The 25,960-nt window shown below is 43.8% G+C and overlaps 1 protein-coding gene across 2 annotated transcripts in view; it reads left to right on the top strand.

Moving 5' to 3' along the window:
• The window catches only part of LOC124043705 (sodium/hydrogen exchanger 3-like), a 76,990-nt gene that overhangs the window by 18,492 nt on the left and 32,538 nt on the right, over positions 1-25,960 (top strand). For both annotated transcript variants that reach the window (XM_046362575.1, XM_046362576.1), the window contains exons 4-6: positions 3,654-3,732; positions 4,385-4,562; positions 22,241-22,461. In XM_046362575.1, the coding sequence (XP_046218531.1) occupies positions 3,654-3,732; positions 4,385-4,562; positions 22,241-22,461 (478 nt within the window). The remainder of the gene's footprint in view (positions 1-3,653; positions 3,733-4,384; positions 4,563-22,240; positions 22,462-25,960) is intronic.

Here is a 25,960-nt window from a genome sequence, read left to right on the forward strand (position 1 = left end):
TCAGTCATTGCTTACTTTAGAAAGCTATTTATTACAGTTAATCAACTAGCCCATGTCAACATTTTTAGCTAGGTTTTGTTGTAATGTTCGAGTTGCTCAGATATCACATGAACATACAAAAGAAAACATGGAAAAATCTATTTAATTGCAGGATATCAGCCATAGTTGATCATACTTCATGTAAGAAAATTGACATGCATGCTAATGAAATCATTATGGAGAGCAGACCAAGCTGTAACAGTTTGAACCTGACCTATGGCACAATAGTTGTGCCTGTCATCCCACTGGGCACACCACGTCATTTCAATGTGGACATTTAGGTCATATTTGCTTGAGATGTTGATCAATGAGATTTCAACCATTATTCACCCACTCAAAAAGGCAGACAGAGTTTGTTGAATTCCCAATGTGTTATAACACTTCTTTCAACCATCTAAAAGCACAAGCACATACCAATGGAAAAACAATGTCTTATTTTTGGTTTAGTTTTCATCTAAATATGTTTCAACCAATTTAAATGCACAGAAAAGTTAAAGTGTCTTTATTTATACCACAACTTAATGTGTTATCACTGTGCTTCATCTAGAAACACAATCAAATGACCTGAATTGCAGTCGAGATTGCATTCAAAGTAAATAGTGCAAGTAATCAATGCTGTTTGAGATTTTTTTATTTTTTTTATTTAACTAGGCAAGTCAGTTAAGAACAAATTCTTATTTTCAATGACGGCCTAGGAACAGTGGGTTAACTGCCTGTTTAGGGGCAGAACGACAGATTTGTACCTTGTCAGCTAGGGGGTTTGAACTTGCAACCTTCCGGTTACTAGTCCAACACTCTAGCCACTAGGCTACCCTGCGCAGATTATTATAGCAATTGTGAAGAGCTCTAAAAAAAGACCTGCATCCTTTTCATGCTACAGTGTCTTCAGAAAGTATTCATACCACTTATACATTTTTTTAAAAAGTGTTCCAGCCTGAATTCAAAATTGATTAAATATACACTACCGTTCAAAAGTTTGGGGTCACTTAGAAATGTCCTTGTCCATTAAAATAACATAAAATTGATCAGAAATAGAGTGTAGACATTGTTAATGTTGTAAATGAGTATTGTAGCTGGAGGCCCGGCGTACAGAGGCCCATTTTCAGCAACCATCACTCCTGCGTTCCAATGGCACATTTTGTCTAGCTAATCCAAGTTTATCATTTTAAAAGGCTAATTGATCATTAGAAAACCGTTTTGCAATTATGTTAGCACAGCTGAAAACTGTAGTCCTGATTAAAGAAGAAATAAAACGGGCCTTCTTTAGAGTATCTGGAGCATCAGCATTTGTGGGTTCGATTACAGGCTCAAAATGGCCAGAAACAAAGACCTTTCTTCTGAAACTCGTCAGTCTATTCTTGTTCGGAGAAATGAAGGCTATTCCATGTGATAAATTGCCAAGAATCTGAAGATCTCATACAACGCTGTGTACTACTCCCTTCACGGAACAGCGCAAACTGGCTCTAACTAGAATAGAAAGAGGAGTGGGAGGCCCCGGTGTACAACTGAGCAAGAGGACAAGTACATTAGCGTGTCTAGTTTGAGAAACAGATGCCTCACAAGTCTTCAACTGGCAGCTTCATTAAATACTACCCGCAAAACTCCAGTCTCAACGTCAACAGTGAAGAGGCGACTCCGGGATGCTGGCCTTCTAAGCAGAGCTCCTCTGTCCTGTGTCTGTGTTCTTTTGCCCATCTTAATCTTTTCTTTTTATTGGCCAGTCTGAGATTTGGCTTTTTCTTTGCAGTTCTGACAAGATTCTCTGATCTGATGAAACCAAGATTGAACTCTTTGGCCTGAATGCAAAGTGTCACGTCTGGAGGAAACCTGGCACCATGGTGAAGCATGGGGGAGGCAGCATCATACTATGGGGAAGCTTGAAACCCTAGGCATACAGTATATGTATTGTCTATTTTAGTTGGATCCTGGGTTGAAAGACACTATATATACAAAAGTATGTGGACACCCCTACAAATTCTGGATTCGGCTGTTTCAGCAATAGCCGTTGCTGACAGGTGCATAAAATCGAGCACACAGCCATGCAATCTCCAGTAGACAAACATTGACAGTAGAAAAGCCTTACTGAATTTCAACGTGGCACTGTCATGACGCCACCTTTCCAAATAGTCAGTTCATCAAATTTCTGCCCTACTAGAGCTGCCCCCGTCAACTGGAAGTGATGTTATTGTGATGTGGAAATTAAATTATATTTTAAAAATGTAGATATGAACACACTAGTAATATATCATTTGTTGTATCACTGAGAAAAGGGGACACAGTCTTCCAGTCATCCACTGCTCCACACACATGAACTGAAATTTGGCTAACTATTAGAAGTTTAGCAACCATAGCTGTAGATAGATCAACTTTCCAGTAGGAGGTGCTGCCTGGCATTAACTTTTCTGATATTGGATATAATGTTGAAGATCTGACTTTGTTTCAGGTACAAATTCAACATATTTTATACAAGGTTTATCTATGTTGAAAATGGGTTACCATAATGATATAATCCTGGGGTAGAAATGTCACCCTCAAAACAACAGTTGTTGACTTTTTACAAATCCAATATATTTTCCACGTAGATTCCACATCACAATTTGTTGACAAATTACATTGAACATTAATTCAACATTTTATGTGCCCAGTGGGATTGTATTTAAGTAAAAGTTTTACCCTCAATTCAATCTTTGCAACGCTGGTTGAAATTAGATAAACCAGTACTGTTTTCATAACGTTTGCAAATCTAAATGTGTTTTATGCTCATATTCCATATCACAATACGTTGATAAATTACATTGAAACAATGCTGATTCAACTTTTTTTTAAACAATTTGTTCGTAAGGCGCTCTAACCGTATTTGTCCCATGATGCAGCCTAAGGTTGATAAAAAATGTATATATTTTACTCTAAGTGTTTTTAAATCTACGCATGGGTTTTGAAACAGATGAATATGCAGATGCATCTCCATTCTGAACACATTCTCCATAAGCTACATACTAATGTTGTGCCAAAAAAAATCTGTATTTAAAGGGATTTAGATAAATGAACCGAAAAACTCCTTGATCAAATTGGTAGGCCACCCAGTGGGTGTGTTTTCTGGCATTTAATTAAATGTATTCACAAGGGTGCCACACACACAAACCTTGTTACACACGTGCATAGGGTAAGTCTGAATACGCCCCTTGGTAAGGAATAGGGTGCCATTTGGAACACAGTTAATGTGTATACTACAGTTTTTTGCAAAACACATTCACTTAACTTTTTGTAATGTGTTAAATAAGAAGTATGTGGACATCCAAGTGTAATGACATTCATCATTGGAAACCTTAACCCGAAAAATGAAGTACAAAGGCAATACACAAGACAAGGCAAGTTGACTGAACTGCACCGGTCAGTCACATGCTTTACTCCAGAGAATGCTGTCTGTTTGTAGGCCTATATAACATAAATCATATACAAATAGTCCAAGAATACATTTGAAATCTAATGGATTATATTACACAATTGATTCATTTAATTGTAACACATTAAATAATGTAATGTTCAATTTATTTGGTTGCTTAACCCCCCCAACTCCTTAGCGACCGGTCATCTTTATTTCCATGCTCCCTCAGGTGCTGTTCAATGTGTTTGATGCATTTGTGTCGCTTGGAGGGGCACAAATCGACGCTGTAGAGATCATCAAAGGCATAAGTGAGTAAGAGCGCCACACCATGGCTACGTCCAAAATTGCACTCTATTCCTCATATATTGCAATTATTTTACATTTGACATTTTAGTCATTTAGGAGACACTCTTATCCAGAACAACTTACAGTAGTGAGTGCATGCATTTTTTCCAACTTCCTTATATAGTGTACTTATCTGCGCTATGTAAGGAATAAGGTGCCAGTGTAAATGTTTGATTCTCAGGCCAACAAATAGAGCCCTGTCAGATAGTCAATAGGTACAGCTTATTGTGCCATCTTTAAGCAAACTGTAAAGGTAATGCAACAAGCAATAGAGTATGTAATCTGTCTAACCCAGGGGTAGGGAACCCTGGTCCTGGAGAGCGTTTTTTATTTTATCGACCTGGAAGACCAGGTATGTTAAATTTAGGCAATCACTGAACTGATAAATAGGCTCAGTTGGTCAGGTGGGGTATCTAGTTGGGAAAAAGTCCTGCATTGCCTGAGGCTTTCCAGGAACAGAGTTGCATACCCCTGGTCTAACCAACATTTTATGTATTCATTTAATAATTACTTACTTTGTTCCCTGTTTGCCCCTATATGTCCTTCTGACTCTCTTCTTCTTCCTCCTCCTCTTTCTTTTATCACCTTCCTCTCTTCCTCCTCTGCTCTGTGTAGTCTCATTCTTCGTGGTGGCGGTTGGAGGCTCCCTGGTTGGTGTCGTCTTTGCTCTGCTGATCTCGCTCCTAACCAGATGCACCAAGAACATCCAGATTATCGAGCCAGGCTTCATCTTCGTCCTGGGCTACCTCTCTTACCTCACAGCCGAGATGCTCTCCCTATCCGCTATCCTGTCGTAAGTCTTTCTGAGTGTTATGTTGATTTATTAGGCCATTTACTGTATACCCTTTCTGTTAGTTTTTCAGTGGAACACCCCTTAACATGATATTTTCACTTACCTTGCCTTAGTTTTAGATACGTGTTTCAGTTACTTAGTACACTCTTAGAAAAAAATGAGTTATTGTAGGGAAGTCGGCTGACTAAAGACCAGGCCAATTCCAAATGCCTGGCAGTTGGCAGACCATACCCACACATCTACAACGGTAGAGATGAAAAGACGTGACACTACCCAGCAAATCTTTTCCCCCATTCCCAATGCACTTTGGATTATTATTCCACAATGTCGAAAATAGCAAAAATAAAGGAAAAACCCTTGAATGAGTAGGTGTGTCCAAACTACAGTAAACGGGGCCACGTCTATCATTTAAGTCAATGGGAAACTCTCTTAGCAAGTAGGTGTCATAAACCACAGGTGTCACAATTATAATCTGAAGGTTCTGTAGACTTCTTTTAATGACAAGTCAGATTTGAAATCTCAGAGACAGTGATGTTTTTTGTTGATGTTTTTTATTGATCATTATTGTTGATCTACCTACAGTGAAGCCGTTCAACATTTACATTATATTCAGTTATCTAACAGACTCCCATCCAAAGCAAACCACAGGAGCAGCCAGGGTCAAGCGTCCCGCCCAAGAGCATGTCGACAGATCTCCCATCAAGTCAAAATGGGGATCTGAACCAGCGACCTATTGGCCACCGGCCCAAGCTCCCAACCGCCAGGCCACCAACTATCCAATATCCCCCAACAGTTACCTGAGAGCTGCCCCTTAACCATCCTAGACCATTTTAGCTCAATCCCATTGTAGTTCAATCTCTCGGGTCCCTGTTCAAACAGTTCCGGGTCGGCGTCTTTGTCCAACTGGGATCAAAGCGAAATAAAATGACAATCTGGCTCCCTGTGGTGTAAAACCCTTTTGGTTCCCTTGGAAGTGAGTAGCAGTAAAGGAGCAACCGCTCAAATTCTATTGTCACACATTAACAGCCTGTACCCTAGATAACTGTAAGCTCTTCCCTAGTCCCCTATAGTCTAACATTGTCATCTCTAAGTAAGCATGGATAACTTGACTGCCACTGAAGCCATCGTAGCAGATTTGACCTCTACGGCAAATCCGAGTTATGTGGAAACACTAGAAGAATTAATTAAATCAATCAGACCGCACAGGATAGCATCACAGGCGCTTCAGACCAGACCATCATTTAACCACATAGTATAGTGTTAAATGTCTCTGCCCAATTTAGGATAGCCCTAAAGGAAGTAGTTGGGGCCAGAGGATGAGAAACTAGCCAAGTAATAAGCAGTTATCGAGAAACAGAAAGGTGAACTACTACTAGCCCAATTGCAGAATAAAGAGTTCAAAGGATCCAAAGACACTCTGCACTTAGCTGGATGAACTAATGGCTCAAGCCCAGCAAACAAAGAAAGAAAATTACACACTCAAACAAGAACATGATGCCTTACAGAACTCGGTACTGTAGGAGCACAAAGACATGACTAGACAACTGGATGGCAGGACTGAAAGACTGACGCACAGAGAGCTAAGGAGGAACTCACTGCACAAATAGCATTTTTGGCCGAGTCTAAAGAAGCACATGCATCTGGACTCTCTGGGTCGTAAAGTACAATAACTTATGGCCATAATGCTCACTCCCCAGGAAACTGAAGGGACATTGGAATTGGAGCAAAACTTTAACCCTAAAATCCAATAAGAAAGCAGAAAGACTCTCAAGGGAGTTACAAAAGATTGAAGCAGACAGTGCTCAATGGAAAAGGGAAGCCTACAGGCTGCATGAGAAAATCGTGGTTTTATAGAATAAGTATGAACAGGCCAAAGGCGAGCAACAAAACTGGGTATACAAATCCCGGACATCCAACTTAAAACAAAGCCAACTGACCATTGACCTAATTGTCACCTCACAGGAACCTCTCATACCCACAGGAAACGTTGACGGGCATGCTATGGGCGACAATACCTACACAGGTAATGGTGAGCCCAGAGAAAGGAAGGGTACATCAACGACAAATCTCCACACTTCTCCACACAACAGCGATACTGACTCTGAAGGGAAAAACCCAGTCCCTAAGAAGCGTCGCTCAACCAGTAAGGAGGAACCATGAGCCTACCAAATAATGTGAAACCAACTGAACGAGGAGTATAGATTAGTGGTTCACAAACTTTTTATAGTCCCGTACCCCTTCAAAATTTCAACCTCCAGCTGCGTACCCCCTTTAGCACCAGGGTCAGTGCACTCTCAAATGTTGTTTTTTTGCCATCATTGTATGCCTGCCACACACACACACTATACGATACATTTATTAAACATAAGAATGAGTGTGAGTTTTTGTCACAACCCAGTTCGTGGGAAGTGACAAAGAGCTCTTAGCGACCAGGGCACAAATAATAATTTTGCTGTTTATTTAACCATCTTACATATAAAACCGTATTTGTTAATCGAAAATTGTGAATAACTCACCACAGGTTAATGAGAAGGGTGTGCTTGAAAGGATGCACATAACTCTGCAATGTTGGGTTGCATTGGAGAGAATCTCAGTCTTAAATCATTTCCCACACACAGTCTGTGCCTGTATTTAGTTTTCATGCTAGTGAGGGCAGAGAATTCACTCTCACATAGGTACGTGGTTGCAAAGGAAATCAGTGTCTTAACAGTGTGATTATCCAAGGCAGGGTACTCTGAGCGCAGCCCAATCCAGAAATCTGGCAGTGGCTTCTGATTAAATTACATTTTCACAGAACCACTTGTTGCAATTTCGATGAGGCTCTCTTGTTCAGATATCGGTATGTGGACTGGAGGCAGGGCATGAAAGGGATAACGAATCCAGTTGTTTGTGCCACCTGTTTTGGGAAAGTACCTGCGTAATTGCTATAATAATAATATAATATAATATAATATAATAATAATATAATAATATATGCCATTTAGCAGACGCTTTTATCCAAAGCGACTTACAGTCATGTGTGCATACATTCTACGTATGGGTGGTCCCGGGGATCGAACCCACTACCCTGGCGTTACAAGCGCCATGCTCTACCAACTGAGCTACAGAAGGACACGATTGCTCACCCAACTCACTCAGGTGCTTCGCTATATCACTTTTGACATTGTCCGTAAGCTTGAGTTCATTTGCACACAAAATAATCATACAAAGATGGAAAGACCTGTTTGTTGTCCATGTTAATGCAGACAGAGAAGAGCTCCAACTTCTTAATCATAGCCTCAATTTTGTCCCGCACATTGAATATAGTTGCGGAGAATCCCTGTAATTCTAGATTCAGATCATTTAGACGAGAAAAAACATCACCCAGATATGTCCAGTCATGTGAGAAACCCGTCATCATGCAAGCGGTCAGACAAGTGAAAATTATGGTCATTAAAAAAAAACTTTAAGCTCGTCTCTCAAGTCAATTTTTTTTGTCAATACGCACGCCTTGATAACCAGCACACTTCTGTATGTTGTAAAAGTGTTACACGGTCGCTGCCCATATCATTGCATAATGCAGAAAATACACGAGAGTTAACAAAGTTAACCATTTTCACTGTAGTGTCCAAAACGTCTATCAAGCTGTCAGCCATTCCCTTGGCAGCAAGAGCCTCTCGGTGGATACTGCATTGTACCCAAGTGGCATCAGGAGCAACTGCTTGCACGTGCGTTACCACTCGACTATGTCTCCCTGTCATGGCTTTTGCGCCATTAGTATAGATACCAACATGAGCAGCAGCTATGTTTGGCTAGATATGGACCGTTAGTGAAATTCCCACGAGAGAGTAACGGTTAATGTGATTGGATATTAATTATTTGACTACCTGTATTTGACATTGTGTTGTTATATTGCTGAACACTAGATTGTTTAATTTTATTTTTGGCAGTGAAACGAGGCTACTCAGGCGAGAAAAAAAAACTAAACCAAATGTAAAGCCTGTTGGAAAATATAAATAAAAATTTGAAGATTTTTTTCTGGAATATATCATTTTTAATGCGAATCACATTTTATTTGGCATACCCCTGACGGCATTGCGCTCAACCCTGCTTGGGAATACCTGGTATAGATCTATGCAAAAATTATGTCATTAGAGAAACAAACTCACTGTGAATGATTATATCAAAGGATTGAACTCAATGTTAAACATTTTTGACAACATCAAAGATGTTACCCTGGAAAACAACTGGTTCAGACATCCACAAGGTCATGGCAGAGTTTCCACCTGAAGCGACAAAAACGTACATGCAATGATCATGCAATGATCGCAGAATGGGCGAAACGCATTGATGCCATTACAAATCTTCTGCAGACATCTACCGTGAGACAAACACGACTAGAAAGCCCTAAAAATTATCAGAACAGTCTTAAGAAAGCATTCTACGGGGATCGGGAACCAGACCCTGTGGCTGAAAACCTGAATGTTATTAGATAACTGTAATGTGTACGCTGGGAGTCGGGAAGCAGGTACAGGGAGTGAATTTAATAAATAAACGAACATGGAACAAAACAAGAAACACGAATAGTGTACAGACATGAAACACAGAAACAGAGTAAATAACTCCTGATGAAAGAACCAAGGGGAGTGACAGATATAGTGGAGGTAATCAGGAAGGTGATGGAGTCCAGGTGAGTGTCATTAAGGGCAGGTGCGTGTAACGATGGTGGCAGGTGGCTGAAATAATAAGAACTGGCCACAACGCCCACCAGAGAGGAGGAGTGGGAGTAGACGTGACATTACCTCAGCTCCAGCTGCAGGAAGCCAACAGAGGGACGGTTCCGAGAACCAGGAACAGGCCGATCGCTTCTGCTGAGGCGTGGGACCCTGCAGAGCCAGCTGAGGCACGGGAACCTGTAGAGCCAGCTAAGGTGCGTGAACCAGTGGAACCGGCTGAGGCTTGGGAACCTGTCGAACCGGCTTTGGCATGGGATCCCGACGAGCCAGCTGAGGCATGGAAGCCTGACAAGACAGCAGAGGCTTGAGAACCTGTCAAGCCAGCTGAGGCATGCAACCCTGACGAGCTAGCTCAGCCATCCCTGGTAGCTTCGGCAATGGAAGCCTTACGAGCCAACCAATGCTTGAGAACCTGTCGAGCCAGCTGAGGCATGGAAGCCTGATGAGCCAGCTGAGGCATCCTCGGTTGCTTCGGCAGCCACTCTTGGACACGACATCACCAGTAAAAAAGCAAAAACAATCCCTGTTGCTTCACTTTGGTGAGGCGTTATTCTGTAACGTGAACACTGGGAGCCATGAAGAAGATATAAGGAGTGAATTTAAAAAATAAACGATCATGGAACAAAACAATAAACATGAGTAGCATACAGACATGAAACACGGAAACAGTCTGAAAGTACAGAATACTTACAAAGTAATGTCACCGCATGCATTCCGAGACCTTGCCCATGAAACATGGAAAAGCCAGACAGACAAAACTTACGCACACTAAGCCCATAAGTGTTTCTCCTCGAAACAACCTCCTTGCTTCAGTTGAAAGGGAAGAAACTCCACAGCAAAGATCTCACCCAACTCACTCCTATCAGAACTAAGACAGAAACTCAAGATACTAGAATACCAAACAAAATGGAGACCAAATCAAAGGGTCAAAGCACATCCTAACCACTGATGGAGATATGGACTGGGCTCAGAACCAAACACCCATGGAGTGGAAACCAAACCAACCAACCACCCAGGGACTGGTTTCTAAAGTAACCACCCAGATACTGGTCTCGGAACCCAGTGCCCAGGGAATACAGTACCAACCAATAACCAAAAGAAAGGCTTTCATCCAAGAGACAACCCCTCAATCCTAAACGTTGACATGAACCAACCACCCCTCAGACAGTTCTGAGCTCTAACAAGGAAAGGTAATGTTATGGGCATTTATGTGCCTATCACTCTTGAAGGTATAATGATGTGTGAAGCATTATTAGATACGGGGGCTGAAATCAGCCTCATGTCACAGACCTTATTCAGCAACCTCCAGAGGATGGCTGAATCACAGGGTAGGTGGCTTAGATTAGAGAGGTGTGACTTTAACATAACAAGCTCCACTCAAGACAAGTTTCCGATCACACAACAAAGTCTGGATTGAAATGACCTTTGGGGAAATTGAGTGGTACATCCTGTCCTTGGCTCTAAGTTAGAGATTAAATAGCTGCTAGTTTGGCAAAACCTACTGAACAGGTTGGCCCCACTAATTGACTGAAGCCGAAATCAATTGTGGGCTCAAGTCAGAGATCCTGATATCATGACACCACATGACCTCCAGGGCGTACACTGTGATGTGGTTAAGGCAGACGACACTGCTAACCACTCCGGGGATGCAGGTCTTTACATTGCAGAATAGCTATGGAAATCTGGTGGCACCCACTTGCAACACTCAAACCCATACAGATCAGTTGCCTAAGCTATCCTCGACGCCAGATCAGAACTGGCCTACCACCAAATGCCTTAGGGAAAGAGAAACGTTCCTATGTGCTTTAGAACAACCTAAAGCTAAGCTTTACTGCCCACGTGTTGTAAATGGGGTACCAATAGAGGGAAAATTGACGTGATAATGGCACTGTGGTAAGAGAAATCGTCCATCAGTAAATCATTGAATGATGGCGACAGCTAGTCTTACTGGGGTCAGACACATAACGAAAAAGATACTGCATACAAAAAAAATACATTAACATGTAGTGTGTGTGTACATCTATCAGTTACACATGCAGTACATACACTCAACAAGTAGGTCGCATTGGAGAGAGGCGTTGTGCCGTGAAGTACTGCTTTATTTGATTTTTGAAACCAGGTTTGCTGTTCACTTATGCTATATAAGATGGAAGGGAGTTCCATGCAGTCATGGCTCTGTATAATACTGTACGTTTCCTTGAATTTGTTGTGGAACTGGGGATTGTTAAAAGACCCCTGGTGGCATGTCTGGTGGGCTAAGTGTGTGTGTCAGTGTTGTGTATAATTTGACTATGCAAACAATTTGGAATTTCCAACACGCAGTCAGTCTTTCCTCAACTCTCAGCCAAGAGAGACTGGCATACATAGTATTAATATTCACACTCTAATTGCAATGAAGAGCAAGACGTGGCACTCTGTTCTGGGCAAGCTGCAGCTTAACTAGATCTTTCTTTTCTGCACTTGACCATAACAATAATCAGGATAAGATCAAACTAGAGCTTGCAGGACTTGCTTTGTGTTGTGTGGTGTCAAAAAAGCAGAGCATCTCTTTACTACGGACAGATCTCTCCCCATCTTTACAACCATTGACTCTATATGGTTTTGACCATGACAGTTTACAATCTAAGGTTACACCAAGTAATTTAGTCTCCTCAACTTGTTCAACAGCCACACCTTTCATTACCAGATTCAGCTGAGGTCTAGAACTTAGGAAATGATTTAGTTTTAGTTTTATAGAAGTTCAGGACCAGTTTATTACTGGTCACCCATTCCAAAACAGACTGCAACTCTTTGTTAAAGTTCCAGTGACTTCATTAGCTGTGGTTGCTGATGCGTAAATTATTGAATTCTCAGCATACATAGACCAACATGCTTTGTTTAATGCCAGTGGCAGGTCATTGGTGAAAATAGTACAGTGCCTAGAGTGCTGCCCTGCCCTGCAGTACACCACTACTACATGTTTGACATTGGAGAAGCTTCCATTAAAGAAATCCCTCTAAGTTCTATTAGATGGATAGTTCTGAATTCAGGATATGGCAGATGTTGAAAAGCCATAACACATAAGTTCTCTCAACAACAGGCTATGGTCGATAATATCAAAGGCTGCATTGAAATCTAACAGTACAGCTCCCACAATCTTCTTATTTTCAATTTATTTCAACCAATCATGCGTCATTTGTGACATGTTGAGTGCCCTGCTCTATAAGCATGCTGAAAGTCTGTTAATTTATTTACAGAGAAATAGCATTGACCAATTACAAACTGTTACGCACGCCTCTATGAAGAGGGAACGCAACACCCTGCTACAACTAAACTCTCTGTGAAGTGAAAAAGGTATGGACTGTAGGTGCAAGTAAGAATGACAACAGGCAGAATGTGGTACCATTACAAGGACTTTATTCCTTTACACGGTAATATGGGGAAAAGGGGCTGGATGGACCCAAAGCAAAGAAAGTAAATCTCAAAGCCCCCTCTCCTATCTTGCCTGCCTAACCAATACTTACTTAATTTAGCACCACCTGGTGCCCTAACCAAAATACAGGGGGTGGTCCGCCCAGGTCTTACCTATTGTGCCTAGACATTGAATATACTACGGGTATATGTATGCCCGCGGGCCTCTTGCCTAAGCACTCCCTAGGTGCCTTCCCCTTCCCCCCTGGGAACAAATGAAACAGGAGAACAAATAATTTCTCAAACAAACTAAGTAACAAAGGACATCAAATAAGCTCTATCTGAGCAACAAACTCACAGAACATACCAAGTCTACCCAGCAATGAACTCCCAGCAAAATCTCTCTAGCAAAATCTCTCTGCAATGACCTCCAGCAAAATCTCTAGAAAATCTACCTCCAGCAAAATCTCTAGCAAATCTACCTCCAGCAAAATCTCCCTCCTGAACAGAACACTAGCTTTTATATAGCTTCAGAATGAATGTGTAACTGGAGACAGCTGCGTCTTGATGAGGGGGAGGGGTCAGCTCTCCAATTAGCCATGGAGTCGACCAATCAGCTGCTTGAGGGATTTCAGGAAGCCATTTCCTGAAATAAACACACGCAAATACACAAACTACAACACATAAACTGGGGAACGTAACACGCCCACCACAAAAATTGCAAACCTAGTTTCGCAATAACAAAAGCCAATGCATCCCCAGTTAGTAAACCCGTGACAGAGCGTCAGCAACCACATCCGCCGAGCCCTTCACAAAAGCGATCTGTACATTATATCCTTGTACAATCAGAGCCCACCGCATAAGGCGGTAGAAAGCTGATAAGTCTGCTGTTAGAACCAGTAAAGGCCGCTTTACCACTCTTGTGTAGCGGAATGACTTTGGCTTCCCTCCAGTCCTGAGGACAACTTTCCTCTAGGCTCAGATTAAAGTTGACAGATAGGAATGGCTACATAGTCAGCTACCATCCTCGGTAGCTTTCCATCTAAATGATTATTGATCGATAACAATCCTTTTACCACCTCTCCCACAGTAACTTTACAAAATTCAAATGTATTATTAGTTATTTTATGCGTACGATGGCTCACTGTTCATTGTTAGCATTTCCTGCCTAAAGTTTGTCCACTTTGCCAATTAAGTAATCATTAAAATAATTGGCAACATCAAATGGTTTTGTAATGAATATGCGATCTGATTCGATGAAAGTTAGAGTTGAATTTGTCTTTCTGCCCATAATTTCATTTAAAGTACTCATTTAAAGTATTTTTTCCATAAATCTTTAAATCATTGAGCTTGGCTTCATAATACAGTTACTTCTTCTTTTTGTTGAGTTTAGTCACATAATTTCTCATTTTGCATTAAGTCAGCCAGTCAGATGTGCAGCCAGACTTATTAGCCACTCCTTTTGCCCCATCTCTTACAACCATACAGTTTTTCAAATCCTCATCAATCCATGTAGCCTTAATTGTTCTAACAGTCAGTTTCAGGTGCATGTTTATCATTAATTGGAAGAAGTTATTTCGTAAATGTATCAAGTACAACATCGGGATCCTCCTTATTAATCACATCAGTCTGACAAATATTTTTTATATCATCCACATAAGAGTCATAGCTAAATATTTTGGATGATCTCTTATGCACTATTTTAGGCGCTGCTTTTGGAACTTTGGCTTTCCTAGATGTACACAATATTGTGATCACTGCATCCAATGGGTACGGATACAGCTTTAGAACAAAGTTCTACAGTATTAGTAAAGATGTGATCAATACATGTGGATTGTCTTGTTCCTGTAGTTTTTGTAAACACCCTGATAGGTTAATTAATAACCTGAACCAGATTACAGGCACTGATTACAGTGAGAAGGTTCATCTTCAGGGGACAGCTTTATGAAAACCAGACAATATTCAGGTCCCCAAGAAAGTAGACCTCTATGTTTACATCACATTTACTATCTGTCATGTCTGCTCCCGCTCTTCCCCACCTGGCACTTGAGGGCGCCAGATTACCCTGCATCATGCACTCCTGCCATCCATAATTGACACTTGCCTTTCCTCATCACTCGCATCAACGTTATTGGACTTATCTCCTGTTTATTTCCTCCCCTATATTTGTCAGTTCCCCAGCTCTGTTCCCGGCTGCTGCATTGTATTGTTTTTGTCTTTGAATTTGTTTCTGACGCTATTCCTGTCTTGTCTATGTCAGTTGTTTATTAAAACTTTTTAGGGCTGAGATGCCGCTAACGGGATCGATATGCAAACAGCCAGTGAAAGTGCAAGGCTCCAAATTCAAAACAACAGAAATCCCATAATGAAAATTCCTCAAACATAGAAGTATTTCACACCATTTTAAAGATACACTTCTTGTTAATCCCACCACAGTGTCCGATTTCAAATAGGCTTTACGGCGAAAGCACCACAAATGATTATGTTAGGTCAGAGCCGAGTTGAGCAGGCTGGCAGCTCTGGCTGCGCTGAACAGGCAGGAGACTCCAGCAGCACTGTAGAGGAGGAAGGCTCTGGCTGCGCTGAACAGGCGGGAGACTCTGGCAGCGCAGGAGAGGAGAAAGGCTCCGACAGCGCAGGAGATGAGAAAGGCTCTGGCAGCGCTAAACAGGCGGGACGCACTGAAGGCCTGGTGCGTGGTGCTGGTACTGGTGGTACTGGACCGAGGACATGCACAGGAAGCCTGGTGCGGGGAGCTGCCACCGGAGGACTGGTGTGTGGAGGTGGCACTGGATAGACCGGACCGTGCAGGCGCACTGGAGCTCTTGAGCACCGAGCCTGCCCAACCTTACCTGGCTCGATGCCCACTCTAGCCCGGCCAATACGAAGAGCTGGTATGTACCGCACCGGGCTATGCACCCGCACTGGAAACACCGTGCGCTCCATAGCATAACACGGTGCCTGCCCGGTCTCTTTAGCCACCCCGGTAAGCACAGGAAGTTTGCGCAGGTCTCCTACCTGGCATAGCCATACTCCCTGTGAGCCTCCCCCAATACATTTTTGGGGCTGACTCTCAGGCTTCCATCCACGTCGCCGTGCTGCCTCTTCATTCCAGCGCTTCTCCGCTTTTTCTCCGCCTCCAGTTCTTCTTTGGGGCGTCGATATTCACCAGGCTGTGCCCAGGGTCCTTTTCCGTCCAATATGTCCTCCCAAGTCCAGAAGTCCTGTGATCGCTTCTCCTCATGATAAACAGGGGGAGTTGGCTCAGGTCTGAACCCTGACTCTTCCACACTCTCCCTGAGCCATGTCCATTCCTCCTTTCGCTGCTTCTGCTGTTGCTGCCTGTCACCACGCTGCTTGGTCCGGGTGTGGTGGGTGATTCTGTAACGGCGTTCGTCTGTAGATGGAGAGGCGGACCAAAATGCGGCGTGGTGGTAACTCATGTTCATTTAAAAAAAAAAAAAATCCCATAATTAAAATTCCTCAAACATAGAAGTATTTCACACCATTTTAAAGATACACTTCTTGTTAATCCCACCACAGTGTCCGATTTCAAATAGGCTTTATGGCGAAAGCACCATAAATGATTATGTTAGGTCAGAGCCGAGTTAAAGAAAAAAACACAGCCATTGTAACGGCGTTCGTGGTGGTTACTCATGTTCATTAATGAAAAAATGAACGATACATGAAATAACTAAATATACAAAACAACAAACGGAACGTGAAAACCTATACAGCCTATCTTGTGACAACAAACACAGAGACAGGAACAATCACCCACGACAACTCAAAGAATATGGCTGCCTAAATATGGTTCCCAATCAGAGACAACGATAATCACCTGACTCTGATTGAAAACCGCCTCAGGCAGCCATAGACTATGCTAGACACCCCACAAAAACCCCATGACAAAAACGTACCACAATAACCCATGTCACCCCCTGGCCTGACCAAATAAATGAAGAAAAACATACATACTTCGACCAGGGCGTGACAGCCTTTTTTCCAGCCAAAGTCACAAAAATCAGAAATAGAGATAAATCACTAACCTTTGATGATCTTCATCAGATGACATTCATAGGACTTGTTACACAATACATGTATGTTTTGTTCAATAAAGTTCATATTTATATTTAAAAAATCTCAGTATACATTGGTGCGTTATGTTCAGTAGTTCCAAAAACATCTGGTGATTTTGAAGAGAGCCACATCAATTTACAGAAATTCTCATAATAAATGTTGATGAAAATACAAGTGTTATGTATGGAACTTTAGATACATTTCTCCTTAACGCAACCACTGTGTCAGATTAAAAATAAAAAAAACGGAAAAAGCATACCATGCAATAATCTGAGTACGGCGCTCAGAGACCAAACAAGCCATAAAGCTATCCGCCATATTGTGCAGTCAACAGAAATAGCATTATAAATATTTACTTTCCTTTGATGATCTTCATCAGAATGCACTCCCAGGAATCCCCGTTCCACAATAAATGTTTGTTTTGTTCGATAATGTCCATCATTTTTGTCCATAGCTACTTTTGTTAGTGCGTTTTGTAACCAAATCCAGACTCACGAAGCACGTTCACTAGGAGCAGACAAAATGTCAAAAAGTTCCATTACAGTCTATAGAAACATGCCAAACGATGAATAGAATCAATCTTTAGGATGTTTTTATCATAAATCTTCAAAAATGTTCCAACCGGAGAATTCCTTTGTCTGTCGAAAAGCAATGGAACGTGAGCTACCTCTCACGTGAACGAGCATCATAAGCTCGTGGCACTCTGCCAGACCACTGACTCAAAGAGCCCTTATGAGCCCCTCCTTTACAGTGGAAGCCTCAAACAAGTTTCTAAAAATTGTTGACATCTAGTGGAAGCCTTAGGAAGTGCAACATGACCAATACCCCACTGTATCTTCAATAGGGAATGAGTTGAAAATGACCAACCTCAGATTTCTTCTCAGGTTTTTGCCTCCCATATGAGTTTTTTTAACTCACAGACATCATTCAAACAGTTTTAGAAACCTCAGACTGTTTTCTATCCAAATATACTAATAATATATGCATATTATTAGTATATTTGGATAGAAAACACTCTGAAGTGGGACTGAGTATCAGGCAGTTTCCTCTGGGCACCTTATTCATCCAAGCTACTCAATACTGCCCCCAGCCATAAGAAGTTAAATGTTTACTCCCCGTTCCTGCTTCGTCTCTCCAGCGTCAATCCGCGTGACAGAATGCAGCAGCCATCATACGAAGCATCGGGGAGTACTGGCTTTCCGGTTGGTATGGTGGCAGCGGATCGCCACCGATGGAACCAGGGGTGCCTAGCCAGCTCATCGGGGTTCCACGCCCTAGCTGCCTCAAGAGGTTTCCTTGCCCCGGTTGGCTCGGATGGCGCCCATCCCACATCGGGCCTCAGTTCTTGTTCGCCCTGCTGGTCCAGGAGTTTTTGTTTTTTGTTTTGTTGGTGACATCGGGGTGGATCCCTTCGCCGATGAGTGCCTAAGCCAGCCCGTCGGGCTTCCACGCCCTGGCTGGCTCGAGAGGTGTTCCTGGCTAGGTGGCTTCCCATCCCACGTCACACTCCATTGGATCATCGGGCTTCCCTTCCCCTTCGGCTGCGGGATCGACAGGCGTCTTGCCTCAGCCGGATCGTCAGGCTCTCATGCCTCGGCCGGCTCATCAGGCTTTCACGCTCCTGCCGGCTTTCACGCCCAAGCTGGCTTGCCCAGCGCCCATGTCTCGGCCGGTTCGCCCAGGTGGGACGCCAGGTGGGGTACTGTCACGTCTGCTCTCGCTCTTCCCCCCTGGTGCTTGAGGGCGCCAGATTACCCTGCATCACACACTCCTGCCATCCATTATGCACACCTGCCTTCTCTCGTCACTTGCATCAGCATTATTGGACTCACCTGGACTCACTTATCTCCTGTTTATTTCCTCCCCTATATTTGTCAGTTCCCCAGCTATGTTCCCCGCTGCTGCATTGATTGTTTTTTGTCTTAGATTCTGTTTACTGACGCTGTGCCTGTCTGGTTATATGTCCGTCATGTATTAAATGTTACTCTCCGTACCTGCTTCGGCTCTCCAGTGCCAAATACATGAGACACTATCAAGCATTTAAATATATTATTTAGATAGATTTTTTGTTAAAAACTATAGTTTTGGCAAGTCAGTTGGGACATCTACTTTGTGCATGACACAAGTAATTTTTCCAACAATTGTTTACAGACAGATTATTTCACTTAACTCACTGTATCACAATTCCAGTGAGTCAGAAGTTTACATACACTAAGGAGACTGTGGCTTTAAACAGCTTGGAAAATTCCAGAAAATTATGTCATGACTTTAGAAGCTTCTGATAGGCTAATTGACATCATTTGAGTCAATTGGAGGTGTACTTTTGGATGTATTTCAAGGCCTACCTTCAAACTCAGTGCCTCTTTGCTTGACATCATGGGAAAATCAAAAGAAATCAGCCAAGACCTCCACAAGTAAGTCTGGTTCATCTTTGGGAGCAATTTCCAAACGGCTGAAGGTACGACGTTCATCTGTACAAACAATAATACGCAAGTATAAACACCATGGGACCACGCAGCTGTCATACCGCTCAGGGAGGAGACACGTTCTGTCTCCTAGAGATTAATGTACTTTGGTGCGAAAAGTGCAAATCACTCACAGAACAACAGCAAAGGACCTTGTGAAGATGCTGGAGGAAACAGGTACAAGAGCATCTATATCCACAGTAAAACAAGTCCTATATCGACATAACCTGAAAGGCAGCTCAGCAAGGAAGAATCCACTGCTCCAAAACCACCATAAAAAAGCCAGACTGCACATGGGGACAAAGATCGTACTTTTTGGAGAAATGTCCTCTGGTCTGATGATACAAATATAGAACTGTTTGGCCATAATGACCATCATTATGTTTGGAGGAAAAAGGGGGCGGCTTGAAAGGAGAAGAACACCATCCCAACCGTGAAGCATGGGGGTGGCAGCATCATGTTGTGGGATGCTTTGCTGCAGGAGGGGCTGGTGCACTTCACAAATGAAGGAAAATTATGTGGATATATTGAAGAAACATTTCAAGACATCAGTCACGAAGTTAAAGTTTTGTCACATATGGGTCTTCCAAATGGACAATGACCCCAAGCATACTTCCAAAGTTGTCAAAATGGCTTAAGGACAACAAAGTCAAGGTATTGGAGTGGCCATCACATTGCCCTGACCTCAATCCTATAGAACATTTGTGGGCAGAACAGAAAAAGTGTGTGCGAGCAAGGAGGCCTTCAAACCTGACTCAGTTACACCAGCTGTGTCAGGAGGAATGGGCCAAAATTCACCCAACTTATTGTGGGAAGCTTGTGGAAGGCTACCCGTGTTTGATCCAAGTCAAACAATTTAAAGGCAATGCTCCCAAATACTAATTGAGTGTATGTAAACTTCTGACACACTGGGAATATGTTGAAAGAAATACAAACTGAAATAAATCATTCTCTGTACTATTTTTCGGACATTTCCCATTCTTAAAAGAAAGTGGTGATCCTAACTGACCTAAAATAGGGAATTTTTACTTGGATTAAATGTCAGGAATTGTGCTCCAATTTCAGAGCACTCGTCTGAGTGTGCCAAAGCTCATAACAACTGACAAATTTACAAACGCTCAACACCCGTTGAATATGGCCGGTGTCAGTAAATGTTGGCAAAATGGCGTAATTAACTCTTGTAACTACCCAACCCGGATCCGGGAGAATTGTCATCAACTGACACTAAGTAGCATAACGCAACGGACAAAAAAATCTTACTAGAAAATATTCACATTCATGAAATCACAAGTGAAATATATTCAAACACAGCTTAGCCTTTTGTTAATCACCCTGTCATCTCAGATTTTGAAAATGTGCTTTACAGCCAAAGCAAGACAAGCATTTGTGTAAGTTTATCGATAGCCTAGCATAGCATTATGCCTAGCTAGCAGCAGGCAATCTGGTCACGAAAATCAGAAAAGCAATCAACTTAAATCGTTTACCTTTGATGAGCTTCGGATGTTTTCACTCACGAGACTCCCAGTTTAATAGCAAATGTTTCTTTTTTCCAGAAAAATTATTTTTGTAGCCAAAAATAGCTCCGTTAGTTCCTCATGTTTGGCTAAGAAAACGACCGGAATTTGGGGTCACGACAACGCCGAAAAATATTCCAAATTAGCTCCATAATATCGACAGAAACATGGCAAACGTTGTTTATATTCAATCCTCAACGTGTTTTTCAAATATCTATTTGATAATAAGATTTCAACCGGGACAGAGCTTTTTTCAGTAAGACCGGGTGGAAAAATGGCTACCTCTGTCTTTTGCGCGAGAAATACACAAAGAGCCATCAGGTGGACACTGACGCAATGTTGTCGCTCAGGCTTAAAAAAGCCTGAAACTATGTCTTGTGATACTAGACACGTTAAGGAAGCCATAGAAAAAGGAATATCGTTGATATCCCATTCACTGCTCAATAGGGAAGCGTAGGAAGGGACTCTTATTTAGAAACCGCTGCATTCCTGATTGGATTTTTCTCATTCTTTTGCCTGCAATATCAGTTATGTTATACTCACAGACAATATCTTTACAGTTTTGGAAACTTTAGAGTGTTTTCCTAAGCTGTCAATTATATGCATATTCTATTTTCTAGTCCTGAAAAATAGCCTGTTTACTTTGGGAATGTTATTTTTCCAAAAATACAAAAAACGACCCCTAGATTCAACAAGTTAAATTGTTGGCAGCAGCACAGTTGCAGTCACTAATGCTATGGATAACATAAAAACAGCCTAACCAGCTCTGCTAGGGCGAGTAAAATGGTCAGAGTGAGCTGGTCCCTTATTTGTATCTGAAAGTTTCTAGCAAGTTAGCCAACGTTAGCCAGTTAGCTTGGGTGTTTGACTGCTGTCGCTAGGTCAAAATGCTCAGATCAACCCTACTCCTTGTTCAGTGTTCAGTGTGCGCTCTGAGCGCTTCGAGAGCGAAAGACTCTGAATTTACGATCAGAGCTCACTCTGGCACTCCAGATTGAATTTACGAACACACCGTAGTACTAAACAAGCCTTAAGTCTTGAAATCTTTGGTTGTTTGGTACATGGCCTCACATGTGAATCCTTAAAGAGCTGGGTAGGGCTAAACCTTAAGAGGGGGTGAACAGAACGGGTGTAGGCAAAGAAGAGCTACCCAATTAATTAGACATTATCATAAGAACCTTAAAAGGTTATTCGGTTGTCCCTATAGGATAACCCTTTGATGAACACTTTTTGGTCCAAGGTAGAAGCCAACTATTTTGGGTTCCATGTAGGACCCTTTCCACAGAGGGTTCTACATGGAACCCAAAAGGCTCTACATGGAACCAAAAAGGGTTCTTCTATGAGGACAGCCGAAGAACCCCTTTGGAACCCTTTTTTCTGAGACTGTATGGATGAGCCATTTATGACCCTTGAAGTCAACTATGTCAGAGCTCACTATTTACCATTATATACAGTACCTACTGCATTTTAGTATATGTTCTAAGTGACATGACCCTTTTCTTGCTGTGCCATAGGTGTACATTCTGTGGAGTCTGCTGTCAGAAGTATATCAATGCCAACATGGACGAGAGGTCGGTCAGCACGGTACGATCCACAATGAAGGTGTTCGCAAATGGCTCTGAGACCATCATCTTTGTCTTCCTCGGCATCTCGGCCATAGATCCGTCTATATGGGTGTGGAACACAGCCTTTATCCTCCTCACACTCCTCTTCATCTTTGTGTTCAGGTTCATAGGTGAGTTTGGGTCATAATCTTTAGTATGATTTTGTGAGAGGGGGAATCAATGGACATTCTATTTTGCTCAATCTCTATAGGATGAACAATATCGTAGCTTGGAAGTTTAGGCAATTGCCAACTTGCAATCCCTGTGTGTGTAGTTCAATATTATACACAATAATTCTCATTGAAGGTTTCACATTACCAGCACTGACACGATGTGTGTGTATGCAGAGATTGGAAAAAGATGCATCTAAAAATAGCTTGTTTCAAATACGAAATACCCGACAGACCAATATATCTAAATAAAATAAAAGAGTACTTTTGTATAGTATTGTATCTAGATTAAATTCATGCATTTTAATATATATATATTCTCCCCAATTTCGATCTTGTCTCATCACTGCAACTCCCCAACTGGCTCAGGAGAGGCGAAGTCATATATTCTCCGAAACATGACCCTCCTAACCGCACTCCTCATCACCCGCCAGCTTAACCTGGAAGCCAGCCGCACCAATGTGTCAGAGGAAACACAGGTTCAACTGATGACCGGGGTCAGCCTGCAGGCACACGACCTGCCACAAGGAATCATTCGAGCGAGATGAGCCAAGTAAAGCCTTCCCAGCCAAACCCTCTCCTAACCCAGGCCGACGCTGGGCCAATTGTGCACCGTCCTATGGGAGTACCGGTTGCAGCACAGCCTGGGAATGAATCCAGGTCTTTAGTAACGCCTCTAGCACTGCGATGCAGTGCCTTAGACCACGCCGTCACTCGGGAGGCCCCAAATACAGTCATTTATGGAACCTTTATATTCTAAAAATAAAAAATAAAACTACAAAAATTTTATCAATAACGATAATCGTTTTACTTGCCATGACTTTGAAGTGTCGGCCAGGGGAGTTTTTTTACAACTTTATTTGATGAAGACTGTTAGTTGCTATGGAAGCAAGAGTGAAAGAGAAATGATGTGGTGCAGATATCTGGACATATGTGTAACGCTCCGGGTGTCGTGGGTGTGGAGTCAAATGCAGGAGACAGAGTTCAATGCTGTGCGTCTTTACTAGCACCAAACGCACCACAGGGTGCACACAAAAGTAACGTTCCCAAACACAGGGGAAAAAGTACAAATAGGAAAAAATCACGACTAAGCACGTACCTCTACAACAGAGCCGAAGGTTTACAATAAAATAATCCCGCACAACAACCAGGCGGGCCGGCTGTCTAATAAAGACAAACTAATTAAACATAAACAGGTGCTACCACTAAACATACAAGGAGAGGGAGGAAAAACAATCAGTGGCAGCTAATAGGCCGGTGATGACGACCGCCGAGCGCCACCCGCCCGGGAAGGGGAACCACCCTCGGTCGGACTCGTGACAGTACCCCCCCTCTGACGCGCGGCTCCCGCAGTGCGCCGACATCGGCCTCGAGGTCGCCCCGGAGGACGAGGTGCAGGGCGATCCAGATGGAGGCGATGGAAATCCCTCAACATGGATGGATCCAAGATGTCCCCCACCGGTACCCAGCACCTCTCCTCCGGACCGTACCCCTCCCAGTCAACGAGGTACTGCAGGCCCCTCACCCGGCGTCTTGAGTCCAGAATGTCCCGGATCGTGTACGCCGGGGTCCCCTCGATGTCCAGAGGGGGGGGAGGGACCTCCGGTACCTCACTGTCCTGCAGGGGACCAGCTACCACCGGCCTGAGGAGAGACACATGAAACGAGGGGTTAATACGATAATAAGAAGGGAGTTGTAATCGATAACACACCTCGTTTATTCTCCTCAGGACTTTAAAGGGCCCTACACACTGCGGACCCAGCTTCCGGCAGGGCAAGCGGAGAGGTAGGTTTCGGGTCGAGAGCCAGACCCTGTCCCCCGGTACAAACACGGGGGCCTCACTGCGGTGGCGGTCAGCACTCCTCTTCTGCCGTCCACTCGCTTGTCGTAGAGATTCCTGGACGGCCCTCCAGGTCTCCTTGGAGCGCTGTACCCATTCCTCCACCGCAGGAGCCTCGGTCTGGCTCTGATGCCATGGTGCCAGGACCGGCTGGTACCCCAACACACACTGAAAAGGGGACACGTTAGTAGAGGAGTGGCGTAGTGAGTTCTGAGCCAATTCAGCCCAGGGAATGTATCGTGCCCACTCCCCTGGCCGATCCTGGCAATACGACCGCAGAAACCTACCCACCTCCTGGTTCAATCTCTCCACCTGCCCATTACTCTCGGGGTGATAAGTGGAGGTCAGGCTGACAGAGACCCCCAAGTGTTCCATGAACGCTCTCCATACCCGAGACGTGAATTGGGGGCCCCGATCAGAAACGATGTCCTCCGGCACCCCGTAGTGCCGAAAGACATGGGTAAATAATGCCTCCGCAGTCTGCAGGGCTGTAGGGATACCGGGCAACGGGAGAAGACGGCAGGACTTAGAAAACCGATCCACAATCACTAGAACCGCGGTGTTCCCCTGAGACGGCGGGAGATCGGTCAGGAAATCTATGGACAGATGTGACCATGGCCGCTGTGGAACGGGGAGGGGTTGTAGCTTCCCTCTAGGAAGGTGCCTAGGAGCCTTACTCTGAGCGCACACTGAGCAAGAGGAGACATAACCCTTAACGTCCTTAACCAACGTAGGCCACCAATACCTCCCCTGAAGGCTCCCCACTGTCCTCGTCACCCCAGGGTGACCCGAGGAGGGTAGGACGTGAGCCCACCGAATCAGTTTGTCCCGAACACCAAGCGGCACGTACCTTCGCCCCGCTGGACACTGAGGAGGCGCGGGTTCAGCCCGTAACGCCCGCTCGATGTCCGAGTCCACCTCCCATACCACTGGGGCTACCAGCTTAGAGGCGGGAAGGATGGGAGTAGGTTCGGTGGACCCCTCCTCGGTGTCATAAAGGCGGGACAGTGCGTCTGCCTTCACGTTCTGGGAGCCCGGTCTATAAGACAAAGTAAACCGGAACCGGGTGAAGAACATGGCCCACCTTGCCTGACGTGGGTTAAGTCTCCTAGCTGCCCGAATATACTCCAGATTCTGGTGGTCGGTCCAGATGAGAAAAGGGTGCTTAGCCCCCTCAAGCCAGTGTCTCCACACCTTCAGAGCTCTAACCACCGCTAGCAACTCCCGGTCCCCCACATCATAGTTACGCTCCGCTGGGCTGAGCTTCCTTGAGAAGAAAGCGCAGGGGCGGAGTTTTGGTGGCGTACCCGAGCGCTGTGATAGCACGGCACCCACCCCAGCCTCGGACGCGTCCACCTCCACTATGAATGCTAGAGAGGGGTCCGGATGCGCCAACACGGGCGCATCAGTGAACAGCGCCTTCAACCTGTTGAATGCTCTGTCCGCCTCTGCTGACCACTGCAACCGCACCGGGCCCCCCTTCAGCAGTGAGGTAATGGGAGCCGCTACCTGGCCAAAACCCCGGATAAACCTCCTGTAGTAGTTGGCAAAACCCAAAAACCGCTGCACCTCCTTTACCGTGGTTGGAGTCGGCCAATTACGCACGGCCCTGATGCGGTC

The sequence above is a fragment of the Oncorhynchus gorbuscha genome, linkage group LG09 (assembly GCF_021184085.1).
Source record: "Oncorhynchus gorbuscha isolate QuinsamMale2020 ecotype Even-year linkage group LG09, OgorEven_v1.0, whole genome shotgun sequence".
Taxonomy (NCBI): Eukaryota; Metazoa; Chordata; class Actinopteri; order Salmoniformes; family Salmonidae; genus Oncorhynchus; species Oncorhynchus gorbuscha.